Here is an 18,045-nt window from a genome sequence, read left to right on the forward strand (position 1 = left end):
GCTCTGCAAGTTGTAGGCAAGTACTATGCACTCACTGATGACAATGAAGTGTGTCGCATTGCAATTAGTGAGTCTCCGTCTCCGTCACACCATTCTGTCCTCACCTATAATATTATGATATAGTAATGTGCCCAGAAAAAAGGCTCAAATGGTTCAAAAAAAACCTGGACTGGCGCGAGAGCGACCGCATGGAAGCCAAGCGGTTTGTTCAGCAACGCTGGGATGAGTCTTACGCAACACTTCCTTCATCACTTCCTTCAACCACGACACCTCATGTTCCAGTAAGCGCTATATTTTCTTGGTGTGAGTCCTACTAACAACAATTTTCTCGCAGCTCAAGCGTTCATCTAGTAAATGGGCTATCTATAGTGACAACGAAGATGAGGATGTCACTTCCGTCCATCCTGACTCAATGGATGCATACCTCAACACCCCATGTATTTCGAGAGCCAAGATTCTGGCTGCAGGGGGTCTTCTTCGCTACTGGGAGAATGCTCGTGTCACTCGTCCACGACTCGCACAAATGGCACTTGATTTTTTGTCTGCTCCAGGTATTTTCCTCGCTTGTTGATTGATGAAATCTGACGGAGGCCAATTAGCTTCCTCAGTTGACACTGACCGGGCTTTTTCAGGTGGCAGTCTTCAGGTCAACCACCTCCAGCATGGTGTTAGTTCGCAAACCTTCAAAGCTCAGATGGCTGTGGGATCATGGTACAACACACCTCTCATGAACGATCTCGGTGCTGTCACATCAATCATGCGAACGAAGATGGTAAAGGGCAAAGGCAAGGCCTCAGGAAAGGGAAAGAGCAACGATATTGTTATTGACTCGGACTAAGCTTCGTACATAGTGTTTTCGCTCCTCAGCACATGTACATACCAGTATCGCAAAATATGTCTACTCACCCGCGGGTGACCCGTACCACCTGCGACAGGATGATAAATACGGCGGGCTATGAAAAATGTATGCGGCATGGCAGCAAGTCGAACCGTCACCAAAGATCCACCATACCTCCACAGCTGCACTTTGCCATGAGCTGGGTATACGCAGACACAAGAATCGTGTTTGATATCTCCTGGCTTCATAATATCGACGACAGGATGGGTGATGACGATGATGGTGTTCAACAACTGTCAACAGGGAGACTGATGATTTATTGATATTTATTATTGTTTACTAGGGGTTCGCTGTGCGAACTGATGACCTTGCTCCGATTCCATTTTCGGCATTGAGGCTATTTGCACATGTGTACACTTTTTCTTTGATGCTACATTGGTGCTCTCAATCCATCCATTATTTTGACCGTTGCAGCCAGTGTTGTTATTAACCCGGGTTATAACTGAATAGGTTATAACTGGTGCGTCTTGATTTGAATTGACCGCGAAATAACTGGGGTTAATGGGGTTAAAAACAGTTAATTACTTCAAAGTGCTAGCTACTCTGAGTCGTCAATAACGATTGAACTCGATGGACTATTTCCCATACCTGATGACTCCCCTGGGACATTCCTACTAGTACTTTTTTCATCCTCGGGCAGGCGTGACATTAGCTCGTAGAATAAAGCCTCACTCTCCATGTTTTTCACACCCTGGAACCAAAACTCGTCCCATCCAACCTCAACAGACCAGTTGAACATGTCGCGGATTCCGAATCCGAAATGCCTGAGATGTCATCCTCAACCTCAACTACTTGTCCTAACCCCGATATGTATTCCTTTTGCCATGATTTCGACCTTTCCGGCAATATAAGGGACATTATTGCATGCTGTTTGAGTCCGTTATACGGTATACATTAATCATTTATGTTACATGGCATCAATTGACAAAAACTCACCTTCCTGCGTCAAAATTGTGAAAGTTCTGACAGCCTGCAGTATTCCGTGTGCAACAGCCTGTTGATCAGCATTTGCGAGATCTTTAGCCTTCACATTGACACAATATTTACAGCGTGCTTGCCAGTACACTTTGTCAACCTTCGCAGTCCCCTGATGAAAATGATCCCACAGCCAGGACTTCTCCCTACCCATCGGAGCGGCTTGGAGAGGTAATACAGTCCCAGGACGCTGGCACAGAGAGAATCGGAGAGATTGATGATAACGATTAAAAGTTTGGTGACCCCCAATTAACCCAATTAACTCCTAGTACATTAACCCTACTAACCCTCCCAAAATCACAGATCCATTTAACTGACCTCTTAACCGGTTATAACCGGGTTAAGTTATAACTGATTTAACGGGTTAGTAACAACACTGGCAACTTGCAGCAGCTTTTACTCAGTCTCTGGCGAACTACATCTTATCGACAGCGAAGCCAATGATCAACAACCGCCTCACAAGAAGCCTGAGACTGCGTCGGAGGCAACTAGTTCCAAGGGCCAACAGGTTAGGTCATGTCGATTGACTTTTTTGTATTTGTATCAGTGTTGACGCGGACGTGTTCTTGTTGGTGACATTTGTATCACTATTGCCGGTGGTATTCCATAGGGCGTTAACCTGTTCTTGAGCATTGTATTTGTATCATTATTCACTCTTTATTTTGTACTTTATTGGTAATGGAACGCGTGATTGCACAGCGATGTTGATGTCAGGTGACTGACAGATTATCCCAACAACATCATGCAACCTTGCTCCGCAAGGTAATTATTGCCATATAGTCCGTCGGATTTCGTCGCATGCCATATGACATCGCAAGCAAGGTGATTGTTGTTTAATGACGTTTGTGTATATTTGGCCGGTGGCATATGACCTTGAAAGCAAGATGACTGAGCCCGGAAAGGAAATTAAATTGTGCTTACGTTAATTTGTCGAGGGCCGGCCTTGATATCAAATACCCTATGTTGAGGTCGATGCACGATTAAGGTTTTGCACTCATCTTGTAATGGTACGCACCACACTCAAAGCGCGCAGTGTGGGTCGAGTCAGTAGGCCTAAATCCAAAGGCAAACGCACAGGAAAGGTCACAATTAGCTTACCAGCCATGAATGCCACAAGGCGCAACTCGACAACCGTGCCACTCCGCCAGCCCATTACTTCATTTGCAATCCCACTCGTTCACGCCGAGGTTGTCATGGACGACTGGCTAAAGAACGACGATACCCGGATCACATACGGGGAACCGCAAGAGAACGAGGTTGAGACTACAGAGTCATACAAAATGTGCCGGGTGCCAGTGTTTGAGGGTGGGCGGAAGCGAGGATTTGTACCCCTGCCCCTGAGGTACAGGGATGTATGGCTGGAGCTTTCCTACAACATCGTACTATGCTCCAACCTCTGGGAGCTTTGGCTGGAAGAGGGTATGAAGAAGTTGAAAGGAAAGAAGGTCGACATGGTTGTGACTTGCCGACAGAACACGGGGGCAATGCTTGTCCAGCACATGCTCACCAGGCGTTTGGTGGTGGAGCAGTTGCTGAAGTTGGATTATCTCACAGAGCCTGGAAAAGAGAGCGTCCCGCTTCTGGACGAATGGAAAATTCGCATGTGTCGTGATTGGTTGAACAAGGATTACGACGAGGCTTTCGTTGAAGGACGCGAATTCCTGGTAGCGGATCCAGTCACAGCTGCAAACAAGGTGTTCTTCGGTAAGCTTGTTGCATCTGTGCGTGCTCACCCACCGCCTAACATGCAGCTAGAAAAAGGATGGAATATTAATGACCAAGGGAAGGATTCATTGTCCCCACCGCCGGACCCTGCCACGTGGATCAATGGACGTGTTGAGGAAATTCGTGAAACCTTTGAGCGCGTCATCAAGCCACAAGCCCTGAACGAGTTGAAGAAGCCAGGCGCGTTTCACGAGACTCGGCATTTGAAAGATGGAGACCTGCCAGGCCGTTGGCACGAGGGACACAATCCTCGTCCTTTGTTCTGGAGTGAAGCGCAATGGGAGTGGTACAGCCAAGGTTGATGAGTTCATTCCGCATCGTCTCTTCTAAGTTACTTACTGATAACGCTACATGATGCAGGCCACGATTTTGCGGGCACCCCAATCGCCTTCTTCAATTTTGTCCTCAGGAAAGAACCGAGCTATACAAATGTCAAAGAGTTTGAGGATGACGTTAAGAGCATCGCCAACATCATTGTCGCTAATGGCGATGGCAATGACCGTGATGATATCCAGGAGATTGTGGGTGGACTCTGGCTAGGAGAGATGACCTGGAGGGAATTCGTGGATCACCTGAGGCAGAAATGGGATCTGGATGATGATGCCTGCAAGCCTTGGGAAAAAAAGGGTATTGACCTCTTCCTTTTCATGCTACACCTCAGGTTCAACGGCCTTCTATCCTAGACGAAGGCAACCCCTTTGATAACTTGGAAGCTCAGTTGATCTTCCAGGGATTCATGCGCCGGGGCTCCGAGAACAGAGTTTGGAATCCTGAAGACCAGATCCTGTGGGAATCCTTGTTGAGAATGAGCCCAAAAGAATATGAGCCTGTATGGAAGAGGGTCGTGAAGACAATTTTGGAGGAAGAGAAGTCTGTACAGGAGGTGTTGAAGGATGCAAGGAATTGGTCGCACCATTGTGAGTGTCGGTTTCATTTTCTGCACCCGCTATGTCGCATTGCCAGTCAAACGATGCTAATGGTGAAGCTTGTGTCTCAGCTCAATCCATGGAGGATACGGAAATGGGTCAGGTAGACCGCCAAACTCGGGCTCAAGTTGGCCTTGAACATGTTGATCGCGCAGGGGCCTCTGTAAATTCCAACTCTCCTCCACCGTCGCAGCCCACCACATCCGAGAAACAGTCCACAATATCTCACCAATTGCTACCCATCTATGAATGGATGCTTGCATATGTTCAGAAAACCATCACCTCGGAAATATTTGAAAAGAAACTCACGGGCTACTTGTCGAAAGAGCATGAGAAAGGCATCAAACAGTTCATCAATGGCCTTCGTGCAATTCCTCCCGGGCATAACGAAGTTGTCTCAAAGGATGCCCTGGACTTGTTCCTCAACCGTGTCAAAGCAATAGAGGCTAAGAGAGAGGCTGGACGTTTGGAAAACAGCTTCCTCTGACGTTGACCTTGGGCTAGTGATAAAATTTTCCCATAGCATTTATCGACCTTCTTACTGATGTATCAGACATCCAGGACCTAGAAAAGGCAGCTGGAGGTAATAATTGCACATGCGATAACCACTACAACGTAGAGACAGGTGGAGAAAACATACGTCTCAACATGGCCATCACGTCCCTCTTCGCTGCCATGTAGCAACAGGCTCAGTTTGCTACCATGCCATCTGTAGATCTCACCACTTTCTCCGTTGTACCAGCCAATGTTCTTAACTGCAATGTCAAGATATTCATCAACATCATATATGTTGCCAAAGGTAACTACAATGGTGGCTAGTAAGAAGTAAAGTGAAATGTATGGTGCAAAAGGTTGTAAGCACGGGCCATGTCTGCTTTGCAAGGCGCGCAGACAAGAGCAGAATGAGCACAGATAACGCCCTTGCATTGTTGCGTGCTCGAAGGCTGCGTCAAGGAGGGCGACGGCATGGCGAGGGTAGTACTGCTAGAGGAGACGATCTGTTGAGAGCTGGGGGTCTTCGTGACGCTGTGGACATAGGAATTAATGACACGATGTATGGGAAGGCGAATGGCTGTGGATACCAGCGGTAAAATGTGCATGATGGATGCTGACGATTTGATTCAACATGCAGCGACGACAGGCAGCGCATACCCTTGCCATTTTTTGCTGCCATCTCCATTGCTATCAGTCAGACAGATTGACAGGGAGACTGCACCGCCACAACTGGCGCAATCGGTGACGAAGCCAGTGGGAGACAGGCGGAGGAAAAGCTGTACAAGAAACACGACGTCAACATGAGAAGATGGGGTAGAGTTAGGGGGAGCAGGATGATGTATTATCGGGAGGACACAGGCAGGTAGAAAGAGGGGGAAGGAGGACGATGTGAACAAGGTAATATATGAGAAGATATGTGCGGGAAGGCAAATGAGGACTGTTGAAGAGGAATGGAATCTGGATGTAACGACAGGCGGGTGGGGTGGGTATTCAGCAACTCAGACGCGGTTCAAGCGGCGTCTAATTTGCGGAGCTTGCCTAGAGGTACCCAGACGCATACCTAGAGTCTGCACAGACTCAGAAAGTCCAGAGGTAAAGCCGAAGACCCGTACTGCCCCCACTGTCCAAATGTAGAAGAGTCAGTCCACCACCTCTTGCTAGAATGCCCCCATTATCGGAGACAAAGACACACCGTTCAAAGTACACTCCTGACGAAATTCCTGACCTCAATACAGGTATGATTGGTATACAATACTAAGTCAGCATGAGTGAGACAACTATGAATGAATGGACATACCCTCAGTGTCAAATAGAAGACTGAGGGAAAATGATGAGGAGCGTCCAAGCATTAAGTGAGCGTTTCGGGAGTAATCGGGATACTATATACTGTTAGTGAGAGTTGAGTTGCAGCCTGTGGCTTCAATATCCAACAACTACAGCTCGCCGCTCTCGAAAATTTTGTTGTAATACTAGTATACCGCTGATGTAGCTAGTGATCCACATGCATTCCATGCCTTGCCCAAAGGGTGTGTAAATGACTTGATGTACACAACGCTTGTAGAACAAGCTTGCTGCCGTTATTTTGTAATGTTTGGCTTGGTTCAATTTCATTTCAGCCATTCTTTTCTCACCCATGTTTTATATCAAATGCCGCCTAGCAGATATCCGCCTGTAATGGGGATAGTACTCTGGTGTATTCTGGAAATAGTACGCAGGGTAGGGTAAGTCTATCCCATGTACTGGAGAGGCGTCCAGGCCGCATGGTCTGGCGGAGAGGATAGCAACGGTGCTTTGCGCTGCCTACTTGTCAAACAGAACCCACCTTGTAAGAGGCAGGGAGCTTTAGATTACTCTTAAGGTCTGCTTGGCAGCTGTGGCCATGCCTTGTGAACAGCACAATTCTCAGTTTGACTGGGATACCCTCACTCCCTTGCAGATCTTCCGCTGGGCCTCGCCAGGCACTACGATGTGAAGCAAGGGTCACTGGGTGACTTTACTGTGCGACATCCTCTACATATTTTTTTCACCGAGTTCCATATTGAACCATCTTACATCAATTTCGCCAACTTATGGACGTGACCGTTGCAACCTCTATGGATGCTGTTCGCTTCCAGTGCGGCTGTTCTCTGTGAGGGATGCACTAGAGAGCAACAGCCAGAAAGACAAATCAGGAATGCATCGAGGGATTGGCTCCTATCATTCAGAGATTTCATCATCAGGCATATAGGCTGATTGCTCACCAGTCACGGTTTGACCGCTGGAGCAATGGCTACCCTGTGCCAGCAAAGGTAGATGTTCAGAGCCTATCAAGATATGACTATCAACCTCACCCTGGTACACATTCATCCCTTTCTTTTACATACCCAATCACTCCTTGTTACAGTCCTAATACACATTCACCTTTGGCTATCCGCCTCAATCAGGGTGTTAATACCTCTCTCCCTGTCAAACATTCTCCCTCAGTCTTTTGATCCAAGACTGAGGTGAGCTCTGGTATTCACACCTCTACCAACATTTTCCTGACTATTACCCTACTTAGTCCCGCTCTCGTTCCTAGTTCGAGACTCTCGATTCTTCAGAGTTCCTTGCAGCTACAGATTCTAAAAAAAGACAAAGCTCGACGGAATGATGCAGTCCAAAAAGGAAAGAAAAACTCCCCGAACTTCTTCAGAATCTTCCGGATCACGCGCTCGGTCCAGACCCCCGCCCTCTTGCGCTGGTCTGGCAAAGCCAGACCTTCCCACACACAAACCGAGTCAATACTTGATGAAATCTGGTTTGATTCTTTTTACAAAGCTCTCATTGTATCACTACTTTATCTACTCATCCTCTTGTGGTATCACTACCTTGTCCACTCACCTCCCCGTCAATATTAGATATCTTGGTGATTCCACCTATATTCATTCTCTCATCTTCATCACTAACACACGGTAATACAAAGGTCCTGCCCTGCACAAAGGAGAATAGTCGTTTGTTGGTACTTGTATTTGGTTGTTTGGTCACTGTTGATTTTCTTCGATTGACTCTTGCTCTTTACTCTTTGTTCCATTCATCCCAACTGCCTAGCGCGCGCCTTTCGGTGCATCTTGTTTATTCAACAGCCGCGCTAGGTGGGGCGGCACTCCCTCTGTCCTTACAGTTACAGGCAGAGTATTCTTGGGCTGTAATGCCTGGGAGGGGTCGCTGCTGGGATTGGATTTACCTCTTGCGCCCTTTTGGCACAAATGGGGTGTCCTTGTTTATGCCCAGTCAAAACCCACGACAGCCTCAGCCAGGCTGATCCAGCCCGCTTAGGAAACCTGGCTGAGCGTGGATATTTGAACCATTTTGTGGATATCCCTGTATGATTTTACCTCAAATAGGGCGACGTGGATAGTTCTGTTTAGACGTGGATGTAACAAAATGTAAGGCGTGCTTGTATTACACAAGCAGGGACAACGATATGCAGACATGACAGTGACGCGGGAACAACAGCAATTCAGAAGCGAGAAGCAAAACCATAACGATACAATGACAGTGATGCGACAATGATGATAATAGCGGTAACGACGATAGCTATGCGGAAGAGAACAGCCTGGGCACAATCTAGCGTGGCGCCGATACCATCGAGTCCGCTGCCCCTCCTACCTCGCTGCCAGTGATACTAGGCGACGCGACAGCGCAAGCTCTTGCCTGTAGACTAGTTAGTAATGTGAAATGTTGACCATGCACGGCATGCTCACTGTTCGCACGAGCGCAAGCCTATCTTGATATTTCTTTTTCTCGTCCTTGTCGAGCCTTCGCCAATAATTCTCAAATGCGGCATTTGTGCTGCCTGGGTTGGAGGCAACCCAATCAATAGCGCATAGACTCCTGTTTTAAAATGATCAGAATCAGCATAGAGTTCACGGTGAATGGGAGACTTGGACACCTACTTTGCAGTTGCTCTACCATGTACCTCCTTTGTTGCATTGGGGTCCTTTTTCTTTGGCACGGTCTTATTAGGTGCCGTCGTGGTGTCCACATCAAGGATTGTTACTGCGCTGGATGAGTTGACAGTGGTAGGAGGCAAGGCACTTGCATGTGCAGACGCATCTTTGGCTGATATGATGGCGTTTGAAAGAAGCTGGATGAAAGTCTGATTCCCCTCGGAAGTTGGAGGGATAGTGGTCACGTCGTTGATAGCATCATTAACGGTAGCACTTGCCATATGCGCAACGAGTTCGGCTGTTGACGAGGATGTGCTCATGCTGCTAGTGCTGGCAGGTAGTGTAGGGGGGAGATTGCAAGCGCCTTCCTTTGGTTTAAACAACCCCGTTAATGGATTGACAATCTGCCAGTAGTGGGTACAATTTATTAGTGTAGGTCAGATAATGAAAGAGAGCTAACTTGAACGTCACCTTTACCACTCTGTTTGCAATGTTGGGGAGAGCATCGGAAGCTTCGTTGGAGGTGTCGAACATATCAACTTCATGTCGCAGAACATGCCTTGATTTCATACTAGCCTGGTTTGCAAGGGAATTTAGTACGAGAGCTGTAGATCCAGTCGCAGTCTCAACATGGTCATCTTTTTTCTTCTTCGGGCGTCGTGTAGATGGTGAAATGGTAAGGGATTGTGGGCGCTTTGAATTCGTGGTTGCTGCAAGTGACATCTCACGAACATTCTCCTGTTTGATGGTACTTTGAATGGCATTCCCCGGTTCTCTCGGCCTATGTGTCCACTGCGGGTAATGTCGGATTGCAAGTTGGTCGGTTTTCCAGTCAGAGTCACAAAGACGGAAGTGGACAAATTCATTTCGCATCGAGAGTCGAACAAATTCGAGTGCTTGAATATCAATCTTGGTCCACGAGGTGGGTGCGCGCCCGTGCTTGAGCAGAGTAAACCACAGGGTATGCATTGTGAAGAGCATCCTAAATGGATGTTCACGCGTCAAAGTCCATACCGAGTTCGTGGTCAGCAGGACGTGTAAGGTGAAACTGGTATTTAGCTTTGGCAAGAGGACTGGTCTCTTTTTTAATATGATTACCAGCCGCTCCACATTTAAGTCGGAAGGGAGAAACACGGCCAGCCAAGATGCCTATGAGAGGAGATTGGCCCGCTTGATTAGGGGACCTCGAACACGTTGTTGGTATGCTGCGAAGCAGTAGAATCTAGCACACCATGAGAAGCTAATCATTGGGCTCGTGAAGTTTTTGAGCATGATAAGCATGCGCATCAAACGAGATGATGGTTAGGAGACAAAAAACAACTGATTTCCTGGTGGTATTTCCCTGCGGCTCAGATGTGTGGCCCTGCAGCTGCGAAATATTGCTTGATGACATGAAGGTTGAAAACAGAATGCGAATTCAGTCGCTGCAACAATAAATAAATAACAGTCAATGACTGAGCAAGGTCCACGTTGGCAACGCCGACCCCTAGTAATGAGTGTGGCGTACATAGAACTACCTAATATGGTAAGTCCGCTGGCGTTGAGCGAGCGTCTGAGTTGAATGAAAAAGATACTATGATGTACTATCATGCTGGCGGGTTGATTTCCAACAACCGAGTTGTTGAGAGAAGAAGGAGGGCAAGGAACCATGGCCCTTTGGGTTGACAACCAGGCAGCTATCGCGGCAACTAAAGCCTTAGTCTCCAAGCCCGGACACTACAAATTCAACGACGACCTGCTACCCGCGCATGATGAGTGCAAGCTGACAGTACACTGGAAACTGGGTCAGCAAGGAATACCAGGCAATGAAGAGGCTGATGAGCAAGCGAAATTAGCTGCGGGAGGAAACAGCAGTGCACCCAACGTACTCCGAAATTTTTGACCACCAGAAACAACACCCTAGTCGCCTTCCAGGTCAACAAATCAGACTTGAAGCAGCAGTTCAACCAAAAGATCAAACGCGAAGTGGCAAAGTGATGAAGGACTCACCGAGATACAAACGCCTTCATGATATCGACACGTCAGCCCTATCGAAGCATTTCTCCGACCTGATAGAAAATCTCTCACGTCGTCACTCCTCCAACTCCGTACGGGACATGTGCCTCTGGACAAGCACCTTCACCGTATCACGAAAGTCCCCAGTCCTACCTGCCAACAATGCCATCAGGGCAAAGAGAGCGCTCACCTCCTTATTGCATGCTCAGCGTACGCCAGACAATGCCCCGCACTTCAGAACGAACTAGGTCCCCAAGATAGTCGTACCAAGGACCTCCCGAACAGCCGAAAATGTATCAAATCCTTACTCCACTTCATAGTGAGCACGCACAGATTGGAACAAATTTTTGGAGACGTCACCCCACCCGTAGAAGACGACGAGCCAGAATGAACATCATGTACACACCCCCAATACCCTATCGCCTTTAGCTGGCCTTACCCGCCCTCGCATATCGCCTGGGACAGTCGTGAAGTCGCGCCAGGAGTTGTTATAGGTCTTAAGTGTGAATACAGCCCTGAATAGATAGAGAAGATATGGACGGAATAAGTCAGCACATCATATAAACTGATCCCATCGGGTCCTGGGGCCTTGTATGGGCTTAGCTTCAAAATACTGCGTTGGAGTTGGTCAGTGGTCACGGAGGCTGGAGTGTTGGCCACTTCTTGAGTGGGGCTAATATTGAAGCTTAAGGATAACTCGGCATTTCCAATCTGTTCGCCTTTTCGAAAGGTAGCCACACTTCGGGACAGATTTGTACATGCTAATTACACACGTAGAATTGATGTAAGGCTCGTCGAGCATGTCTGACTCACCCGCCGAGCTTACCGGATGAGTTTGTCATGGGTCATACAAGATTCATTGAGCACATCCGACTCGCACACAAAAGCTGGATGAGTCTCTGTCGTTGGTAATATAAGACTCACTGAGCTCCCCCAACTCGAGCGCAAAAGTTTACGGGACGTTGGTCCTGCAGTGACCGTGGTAAAGAGTATCCAAGACCCATTGAGCACATCCTGCAACATTTTAATATGTCCAAATGATAGAGATTCTATACTATATAGCTTTCTCACTGCACCATGCATCGAACACCTCCCAGAAATGCTTCTTGGCATCAGAGAGCGTGCAGAAGTAGTATACAGTTGTGCCAGCAGCACGAAGTTTGCGGGCAGCGTAGCTTATTATGTATCATCAGACATGGCACGGATTAATTTTTTTCTTTCAAACGTACATGTCTCTAAACAGCCCAACTCCAGAATAGCCCACACTGACAAACCAATTAAACTGAATGGCAGGGTCTATGTCAATAAGTGTTTCAACACTGGTATTGTCATCAACAGCCTGATCTTCTAGCTCGTGTTCTTCCCCATCACTGGAGAGAGAGTCGGGCTGGGAACTGGTAAAACCGTCCTCAGTGATATCGTCTGTGGGGTTAATCAAGATGCCATCGATAGAGACTTCAGGGTCATCCTCCACAACATTCGTGAGGCTGTCATCGTCTAACACGCTCGGCTGCTGAGGGTCTGCACAATATGTAGGTAGCATCAGTGGGAAAAAAAGTTGTAGTTAAGTTCAGCGTACCAGGTCGTGCATGAAGTGTGCAGTCTTCGCCTTCCGGCCAACAAGGCCAACAAAATGGCTGTGGAGCTGAAGGGGGAACTTTGCAAAAGTTGTCAGTGAGTGCTACGGAGAACTGAAGCAAACGATTTACCGTGTCCGCACTGAACCATCCGAATGTCCTCGATAAACTGCTCAGGTGTGAAGCAGGGATGAGGTAGCATCTGAACACGATGATTGTAGCAGCACCTGACATCTGAGCGGGGCATGTTCGTGAAGCTGAATGAAGGCAGTAAGATCCATCAAACATCGACGTAAAGGGATGCTCAATTCTAAAACGTCGAGTTCAGTTCGTTTCATTTGACGGTATTTATGTAGTAACAACACTGATTACCGAAGCTTGCTGCCAGGTTTTTTTTTTTTTGAATCAATTTTTCTGTCCTATGGAGAGTTACACTCTATGGAGGACAATACTATCTAGGGGACCCCCGGCGTCCCCAATGCATCTCCGGATCCGCGAATGCCCTGGTGTGAGGCGTGCCCCCACCAGTCCGCCGTTCCCGCCGGCCGTTTTAGACGCGCGACCCTGTGAGGATGAGATGACTATGGTATACAGAATCGTGTGGTGTGGCTAACGGTGAATGGACTGGAACGCGTCCTCGGCCGCTACTGCGGTCAGGTACAGGAGACAGGTATGGATACAGTAGGAAAGAATATAAATGGTGCCCATAGTTGACGGGTGGGCTCCGTATTCCTGCTGTTGTGGACCATTGAAGAACAGGTTTGACTCCATGTAGACGAGTGGGTGTTGGTGGTACAGATTATTGGGATTATGGTACTTGGATTTGCGAGATGACTTCAGGTTCATATTCATAACGTGGATTCGTGATCTGCCAGAGAGCTGTCAGTCTGCAGGGAAACGAGGGAGCGGGACTTCACCGAGGACACTTCTCATTCTGCCGGTAGCATTGATGAACTTGACTAGATGTTGGGTGGCGTTGGGGTCGGTAAAGAGGAATGGGATGGACGACGCTTGGCGACCTAGTGCGTTTGTCAGGGAGTGGCGTTCACGTTGATAGTGGGGACAGTCTATCAAGAGGTGATGTATCGACTCTTCCTTTCCGGGGTAATGACCACAGTAGGGGCTGTCGGATTTGCGTATGCGGTGAAGGTGCTTGTTGAGGGGAGCATGACCGGTACGTAGGAACATGTATAGGCTTGTTAGTCGTTTGGGGAAGTTGACGGTGAGTTTGACGAAGGAACGTTTCAGGATATGGGGGTCGAGGCGGTTGAGCTTGCAGAATCGGGGGGATTTGTGCCAGAGGCGCTTCCAGTGTTCATTGATGGTCTTGCTGTGCGCTTCTTGAAGTGCTGAGATACTTAACGGCAGTGAACGGTGACGTAGGTAGCGGGGCAGTTTGGGTCTGGGGCTGTTGTTCTGACGTCCCTCTGCAGCCAGCTTTGCATGTTTGTTGACTTCCTCATTACCATGGACGCCCGAATGTCCTGGTACCCAGCGCAACGTTACATCAAAGTCTACATGGTCTTTTGCGACCCTTTGCATGATCCTGCGGAAATGATCTGCCAGGTATGAACCAGGACGCGAGTAGAAACTCTCACCGGCTAATATCGACGCCTGAATGTCGACCGAGACGGACAGTGGGAAGGTCACGTCCCGTTCTGTGGCTAAGAGCCTTGCTGCTAATGTGAGTCCCACTTCCTCTGCCTCAAACATTGTGTGTTCTTCTTCTGTGCCGAGATAGTAATGCAGGCTTCTGGGTCTTTGACCTGCACGGAAGAGGATTGCTGCTGCCCCAATCCGGCCCTTGTGCCCCGATCCGTCACTGTATACTTGAATCTGGTCGTTCAGTTGCTCGTGTTCCGCTATCGCTTCCTCCTTGCTTGCGGCGATGTGCGTGGTCCATGGATTCTTGGTAGACGGCGGTCGTCGTGCTGGAACAAGGGTCTCCACTGTGTTGGGTGAGATGTCGAAGCGATGGGTGAGGCGATGTAGGGATGTGCGATGGGAGGCGACATAACGTTTGGCTGCTTTGTGGATTGGAAGGTGGAGTGGATGAGTGCTGGAGTGAGCTGCCAAACGTGGGACGGCTCTGTGGCAGGCGTTTTGCAGGAGTAATGAGGTGGGGAGGAGGTTGGCGTGGGCTTCGAGTAGGTCCGTTGCAGAGGTTCTCATGGCGCCAGTGATAGCTATTGCGGCCAGACGTTGGACTGTGGACAGGCGCTTCGCAATTCCGATGGAACCGCGTTGCAGGGAGTTGGAGCCCTCGCGGTAGACTGGGGAGAACCAAAGGTCCGCTGCATATATCATTTTTGGAACGGCTACTGCTAGATAGAGCTGGCGCATCAGGCGAAGTGGCATGCCTTTGGCAGAGGTACAGAGACGACGTAGCTGGAGTACATAAGCTGTTCCTTTCGACACCGCATTGTCGATCTGGGCTTTCCAACGCAGTTCTTGATCAAGGATCACTCCCAGGAGGCGATGTGTCGGGGATGGGTGTATCGTGGCTCCTTGTATGTGCATGTCCGGCTGTGATTTGCGCCTGTTCATTGAGAAATCCATTAGTGCGAACTTAATCCTATAATATTGTATAATCTTCAACGACACGATCATCTGCGCATCGCATGGCAAAAAGATTACATTGTTGTCGATTTGCAATATTGTGTTGGTCACGTCGTCGAGCGTGTTTTCGTCAACACACAATTTGTTCACGTCAATCTTACATCACTCCGTCCATGTCTCGATCACTACTTTGCATTCACACGTCACACAGCTTACTTACTCTGCAAAGCTCCACTCGAATTCTCGTGTAGGTTCCTGTATAATATGATCACAAAGTTTGGGTGAGTTTTGAAACTACCAACACCCCAAAGTTTAAAAATGTTTGGGGAATTTCGGCAAAGTCCATTTCCCCTTTTCTTCTTACCACCATCTTCCCAACAGCTAGGAGTCCTGCCACCGCCTTCCTCCACTGATTCCACAAATATGCGGGTCTCGTGGATTCAGGTATACATGTTGTTACTGCTTTTCTTAAATGGCACTAACTTATTGTCTCTGCAGGCTTATGACCCACTTAGCGCTAGCTGGTAAGTTTCAGCTCTCGAACTCTTATTTTATGACCATTCATGTTTACTAGGAGCGGGAAGGGTGTTTTTATTGTTGACAGTAGCTCCGCCTCATGAGTTTCCTCCGTCCTGTTGTCTTCAGTGTACTACTCACCTCCCTCACTCTTGCTCTATGCCTTTTTTGCTGCTGGATGCTCTCCCATCACGTTATCTTGCCGCTCCTCACCTGTCTACATCATTCATATTCTTTTGCCATTGCCTGCTGGTTGCTTCCCAATTGCCTGTGCTTGCTTGTCTCACTCCTCGCCTGTCCACATCGCTCCTGTTCTTTTGCCATTACCTGCTGGTTGCTGCCTGTGTTCGCTTGTCTCACTCCTCTCCCGTCCACATCGCTCCTGTTCTTTTGCTGCTGTCGAGTTTGCCTGCTTCTCACTGTCGTGCTGGTTCTGTCATTATCATCCTGTATCGTATTTGCTGGTCGCAGGTCGAAGCGTTTGTATAAGTAGATTATAGCATAATTGACCCGAATGCAACTGATTTTGTCGTACCACACGAACTGAACTGAAATATGCTGAAATACGATAACAATATTCTTAGCATATCCTACGACATTCGAGAAGATTGCAACAGATGCGAGATATTCTATTTGTCTCCACAGCGAGTCTCCTATACTGAAACATTGTGCTTCTAAATTCGTCATATTCCGCTCGATCTCAACCGTTTTGGCCATGTCCAGTTTTCCCTGGGGTTCAACCACAGTGAACTTTGGACATGGCCAGAACGGTTGGAATCGCGTAAAATATTGTTTAGAAATATAATTTATCCTATAATATTGTGTAATCTTGAACAACACCATCGTCTAGCCATCCCATCGTAGAAATAGTATATTGTTGTCGAGTTGTAACGTTTTGTAACACGTTGCCCGCGTTCGTCGATCGCGTTTTTTGTCGACGTACAGTGTTTTCACGCGTCGTTCATCGTCACGCAGCTTACTAAACTCTGCTTAATATTTGTAGTACGACTCGCGAGCTCTTTAATTTTGTTTGGGTGAGTTTTGTAGTGGCGACTCCGAAGTTGAAATGTTTGGGGAAGCCTATCCCATTTCCCCACCGTTCTTCTTCCCCACCATCATCTTCCCCCCGCAGCTTCTCCCGCCGCCGCCTTCCTCTAGTGACAATGAGCCCATGGATTCAGGTATGTTGTCGCTGCTTTTCGCAAATGGTAGACTCAGTGTTTTCTCTGCAGGCTTACTATGATCCCGAGGTTGTGCTAGCTACCAGCGGTTAGTTTGACCTCACTCTCGTTTTTCAATAACTTATGTTCACTCAGAGCAGGAAAAGGTGTTAGACCAAGGCAATCGCTGCCGCCGACGGAGCTTTGTATTAGGTTCACCGCCCTCCCGCATCTCTCCTTGTCTTGTTTCGTTGTCTCTATTTCCATTATACTGCTCTGCATCACCGTTCCATCATCTGCTCTGTTTTCGCTTGCTGTCGTTGCCTGTCCTAGTTTTCATGCCATATGTGAGACGATCCGAACAGATGTGCAATATTATTGTATTACTCTCCACGGCGAGTCTCCTGTTGTGAAATATGGTGCTTCTAAATTCGTCATATTCTACTCGTTCTTAACCGTTTTGGCCATAGGTAGAGTTCACTGGGGTTCAACGTTTCGAAACTACTGTGATCAACATGCATATGCAGCAATGACGACAGGACAACACAAATTGAATGCTGTTCTGAACAGCACACTGGCCATAGCCAGGCACCATCAGGAGGTTTATAAGCGGTACACTATTTCCTGAGTCACACTCATGTCACGAATAGTAGCGGACAGTCACACTGGCCGAATTTACAGTCCGCTCGGCAGACGTTAGATTCATGATTCGTGATTTGTGAGCTTTAACAACAATTACTGTACCTTGCGGAGCAAGGTCTATCGGAATGGAGTGAAATATGTAATGACAAGTGAGACCAAACAAATACGTAAATCTTCCAAGAGCCCTAATGAAAATTCCTACCGTGAAACCAGTAGAAATACATCGACTGTGACACTCTCCTGAACTTTAAATACAAGGTGTCTGCCGAAACCAAGAAACACCCAAACATCCAGACTATACCACGCCACAATGAATACTCAGTCACGACATAACAGATTTCAACAGCCACAGCCAGAAAAACGAGATAGGGTGCAGCATGTCTGCCTCGTCCTGGTATGCTATCATTCAAATTAGTCACATAAATACAATGAAAGCAGTCATCAAGACTCGTGTGATGGGCTATGGTCTGCCATCGTCAAGAACTCGGGTGGTTCTTCTTGACAGGTTACAAAGTTTCTCAGCTAACAAAGGCTAGCAAAAGAGGCCCGGGGATGAATTGGGCGCTTGAAATCGGAGATGGCTGAATGTTCTACTGCTGAAAAATCATATTGAAAAAAAAGGTTTCTCCATGAAATTGCGAGCTCAAATATATACCAGCTGCTTAGCAT

At 47.8% G+C, this 18,045-nt stretch overlaps 6 protein-coding genes across 6 annotated transcripts; 4 read left to right on the top strand and 2 right to left on the bottom strand.

Moving 5' to 3' along the window:
* Nucleotides 1-619: 619 nt before the first annotated feature.
* On the top strand, nucleotides 620-772 carry DFJ58DRAFT_619144 (uncharacterized protein; the record flags this gene model as incomplete). The annotated part of the gene is made up of 1 exon (XM_041381012.1): nucleotides 620-772. A coding segment is annotated over one exon (153 nt), but the record flags the coding sequence as incomplete, so codon positions are not given.
* A 2,204-nt stretch (nucleotides 773-2,976) lies between these two features.
* Nucleotides 2,977-5,205, top strand: DFJ58DRAFT_730306 (uncharacterized protein; the record flags this gene model as incomplete). Its single annotated transcript, XM_041385873.1, has 5 exons — nucleotides 2,977-3,895; nucleotides 3,959-4,225; nucleotides 4,282-4,515; nucleotides 4,596-4,988; nucleotides 5,048-5,205. The coding sequence occupies 5 exons, from the start codon at nucleotides 2,977-2,979 to the stop codon at nucleotides 5,203-5,205; spliced, it is 1,971 nt and encodes a 656-aa protein (XP_041241588.1).
* Nucleotides 5,206-5,226: 21 nt separating this feature from the next.
* DFJ58DRAFT_843298 (uncharacterized protein) lies at nucleotides 5,227-5,726 on the top strand (the record flags this gene model as incomplete). The annotated part of the gene is made up of 3 exons (XM_041392947.1): nucleotides 5,227-5,323; nucleotides 5,344-5,611; nucleotides 5,657-5,726. 3 exons carry the CDS (start codon nucleotides 5,227-5,229, stop codon nucleotides 5,724-5,726), a joined length of 435 nt encoding a protein of 144 aa, XP_041241589.1.
* Nucleotides 5,727-8,604: 2,878 nt separating this feature from the next.
* Nucleotides 8,605-9,896, bottom strand: DFJ58DRAFT_843299 (uncharacterized protein; the record flags this gene model as incomplete). Its single annotated transcript, XM_041392948.1, has 4 exons — nucleotides 8,605-8,691; nucleotides 8,742-8,871; nucleotides 8,934-9,331; nucleotides 9,399-9,896. 4 exons carry the CDS (start codon nucleotides 9,894-9,896, stop codon nucleotides 8,605-8,607), a joined length of 1,113 nt encoding a protein of 370 aa, XP_041241590.1.
* Nucleotides 9,897-11,874: 1,978 nt separating this feature from the next.
* DFJ58DRAFT_730309 (uncharacterized protein) lies at nucleotides 11,875-12,733 on the bottom strand (the record flags this gene model as incomplete). Its single annotated transcript, XM_041385874.1, has 5 exons — nucleotides 11,875-11,936; nucleotides 11,994-12,097; nucleotides 12,152-12,432; nucleotides 12,502-12,579; nucleotides 12,632-12,733. 5 exons carry the CDS (start codon nucleotides 12,731-12,733, stop codon nucleotides 11,875-11,877), a joined length of 627 nt encoding a protein of 208 aa, XP_041241591.1.
* Nucleotides 12,734-15,649: 2,916 nt separating this feature from the next.
* Nucleotides 15,650-16,108, top strand: DFJ58DRAFT_798465 (uncharacterized protein). Its single transcript, XM_041390680.1, has one exon. The coding sequence runs from the start codon at nucleotides 15,675-15,677 to the stop codon at nucleotides 16,065-16,067; it is 393 nt and encodes a 130-aa protein (XP_041241592.1). The 5' UTR covers nucleotides 15,650-15,674; the 3' UTR covers nucleotides 16,068-16,108.
* Nucleotides 16,109-18,045: the final 1,937 nt, after the last annotated feature.

This window comes from Suillus subalutaceus, assembly GCF_016647625.1.
Source record: "Suillus subalutaceus strain FC151 chromosome Unknown DFJ58scaffold_87, whole genome shotgun sequence".
Lineage (NCBI taxonomy): Eukaryota > Fungi > Basidiomycota > Agaricomycetes > Boletales > Suillaceae > Suillus > Suillus subalutaceus.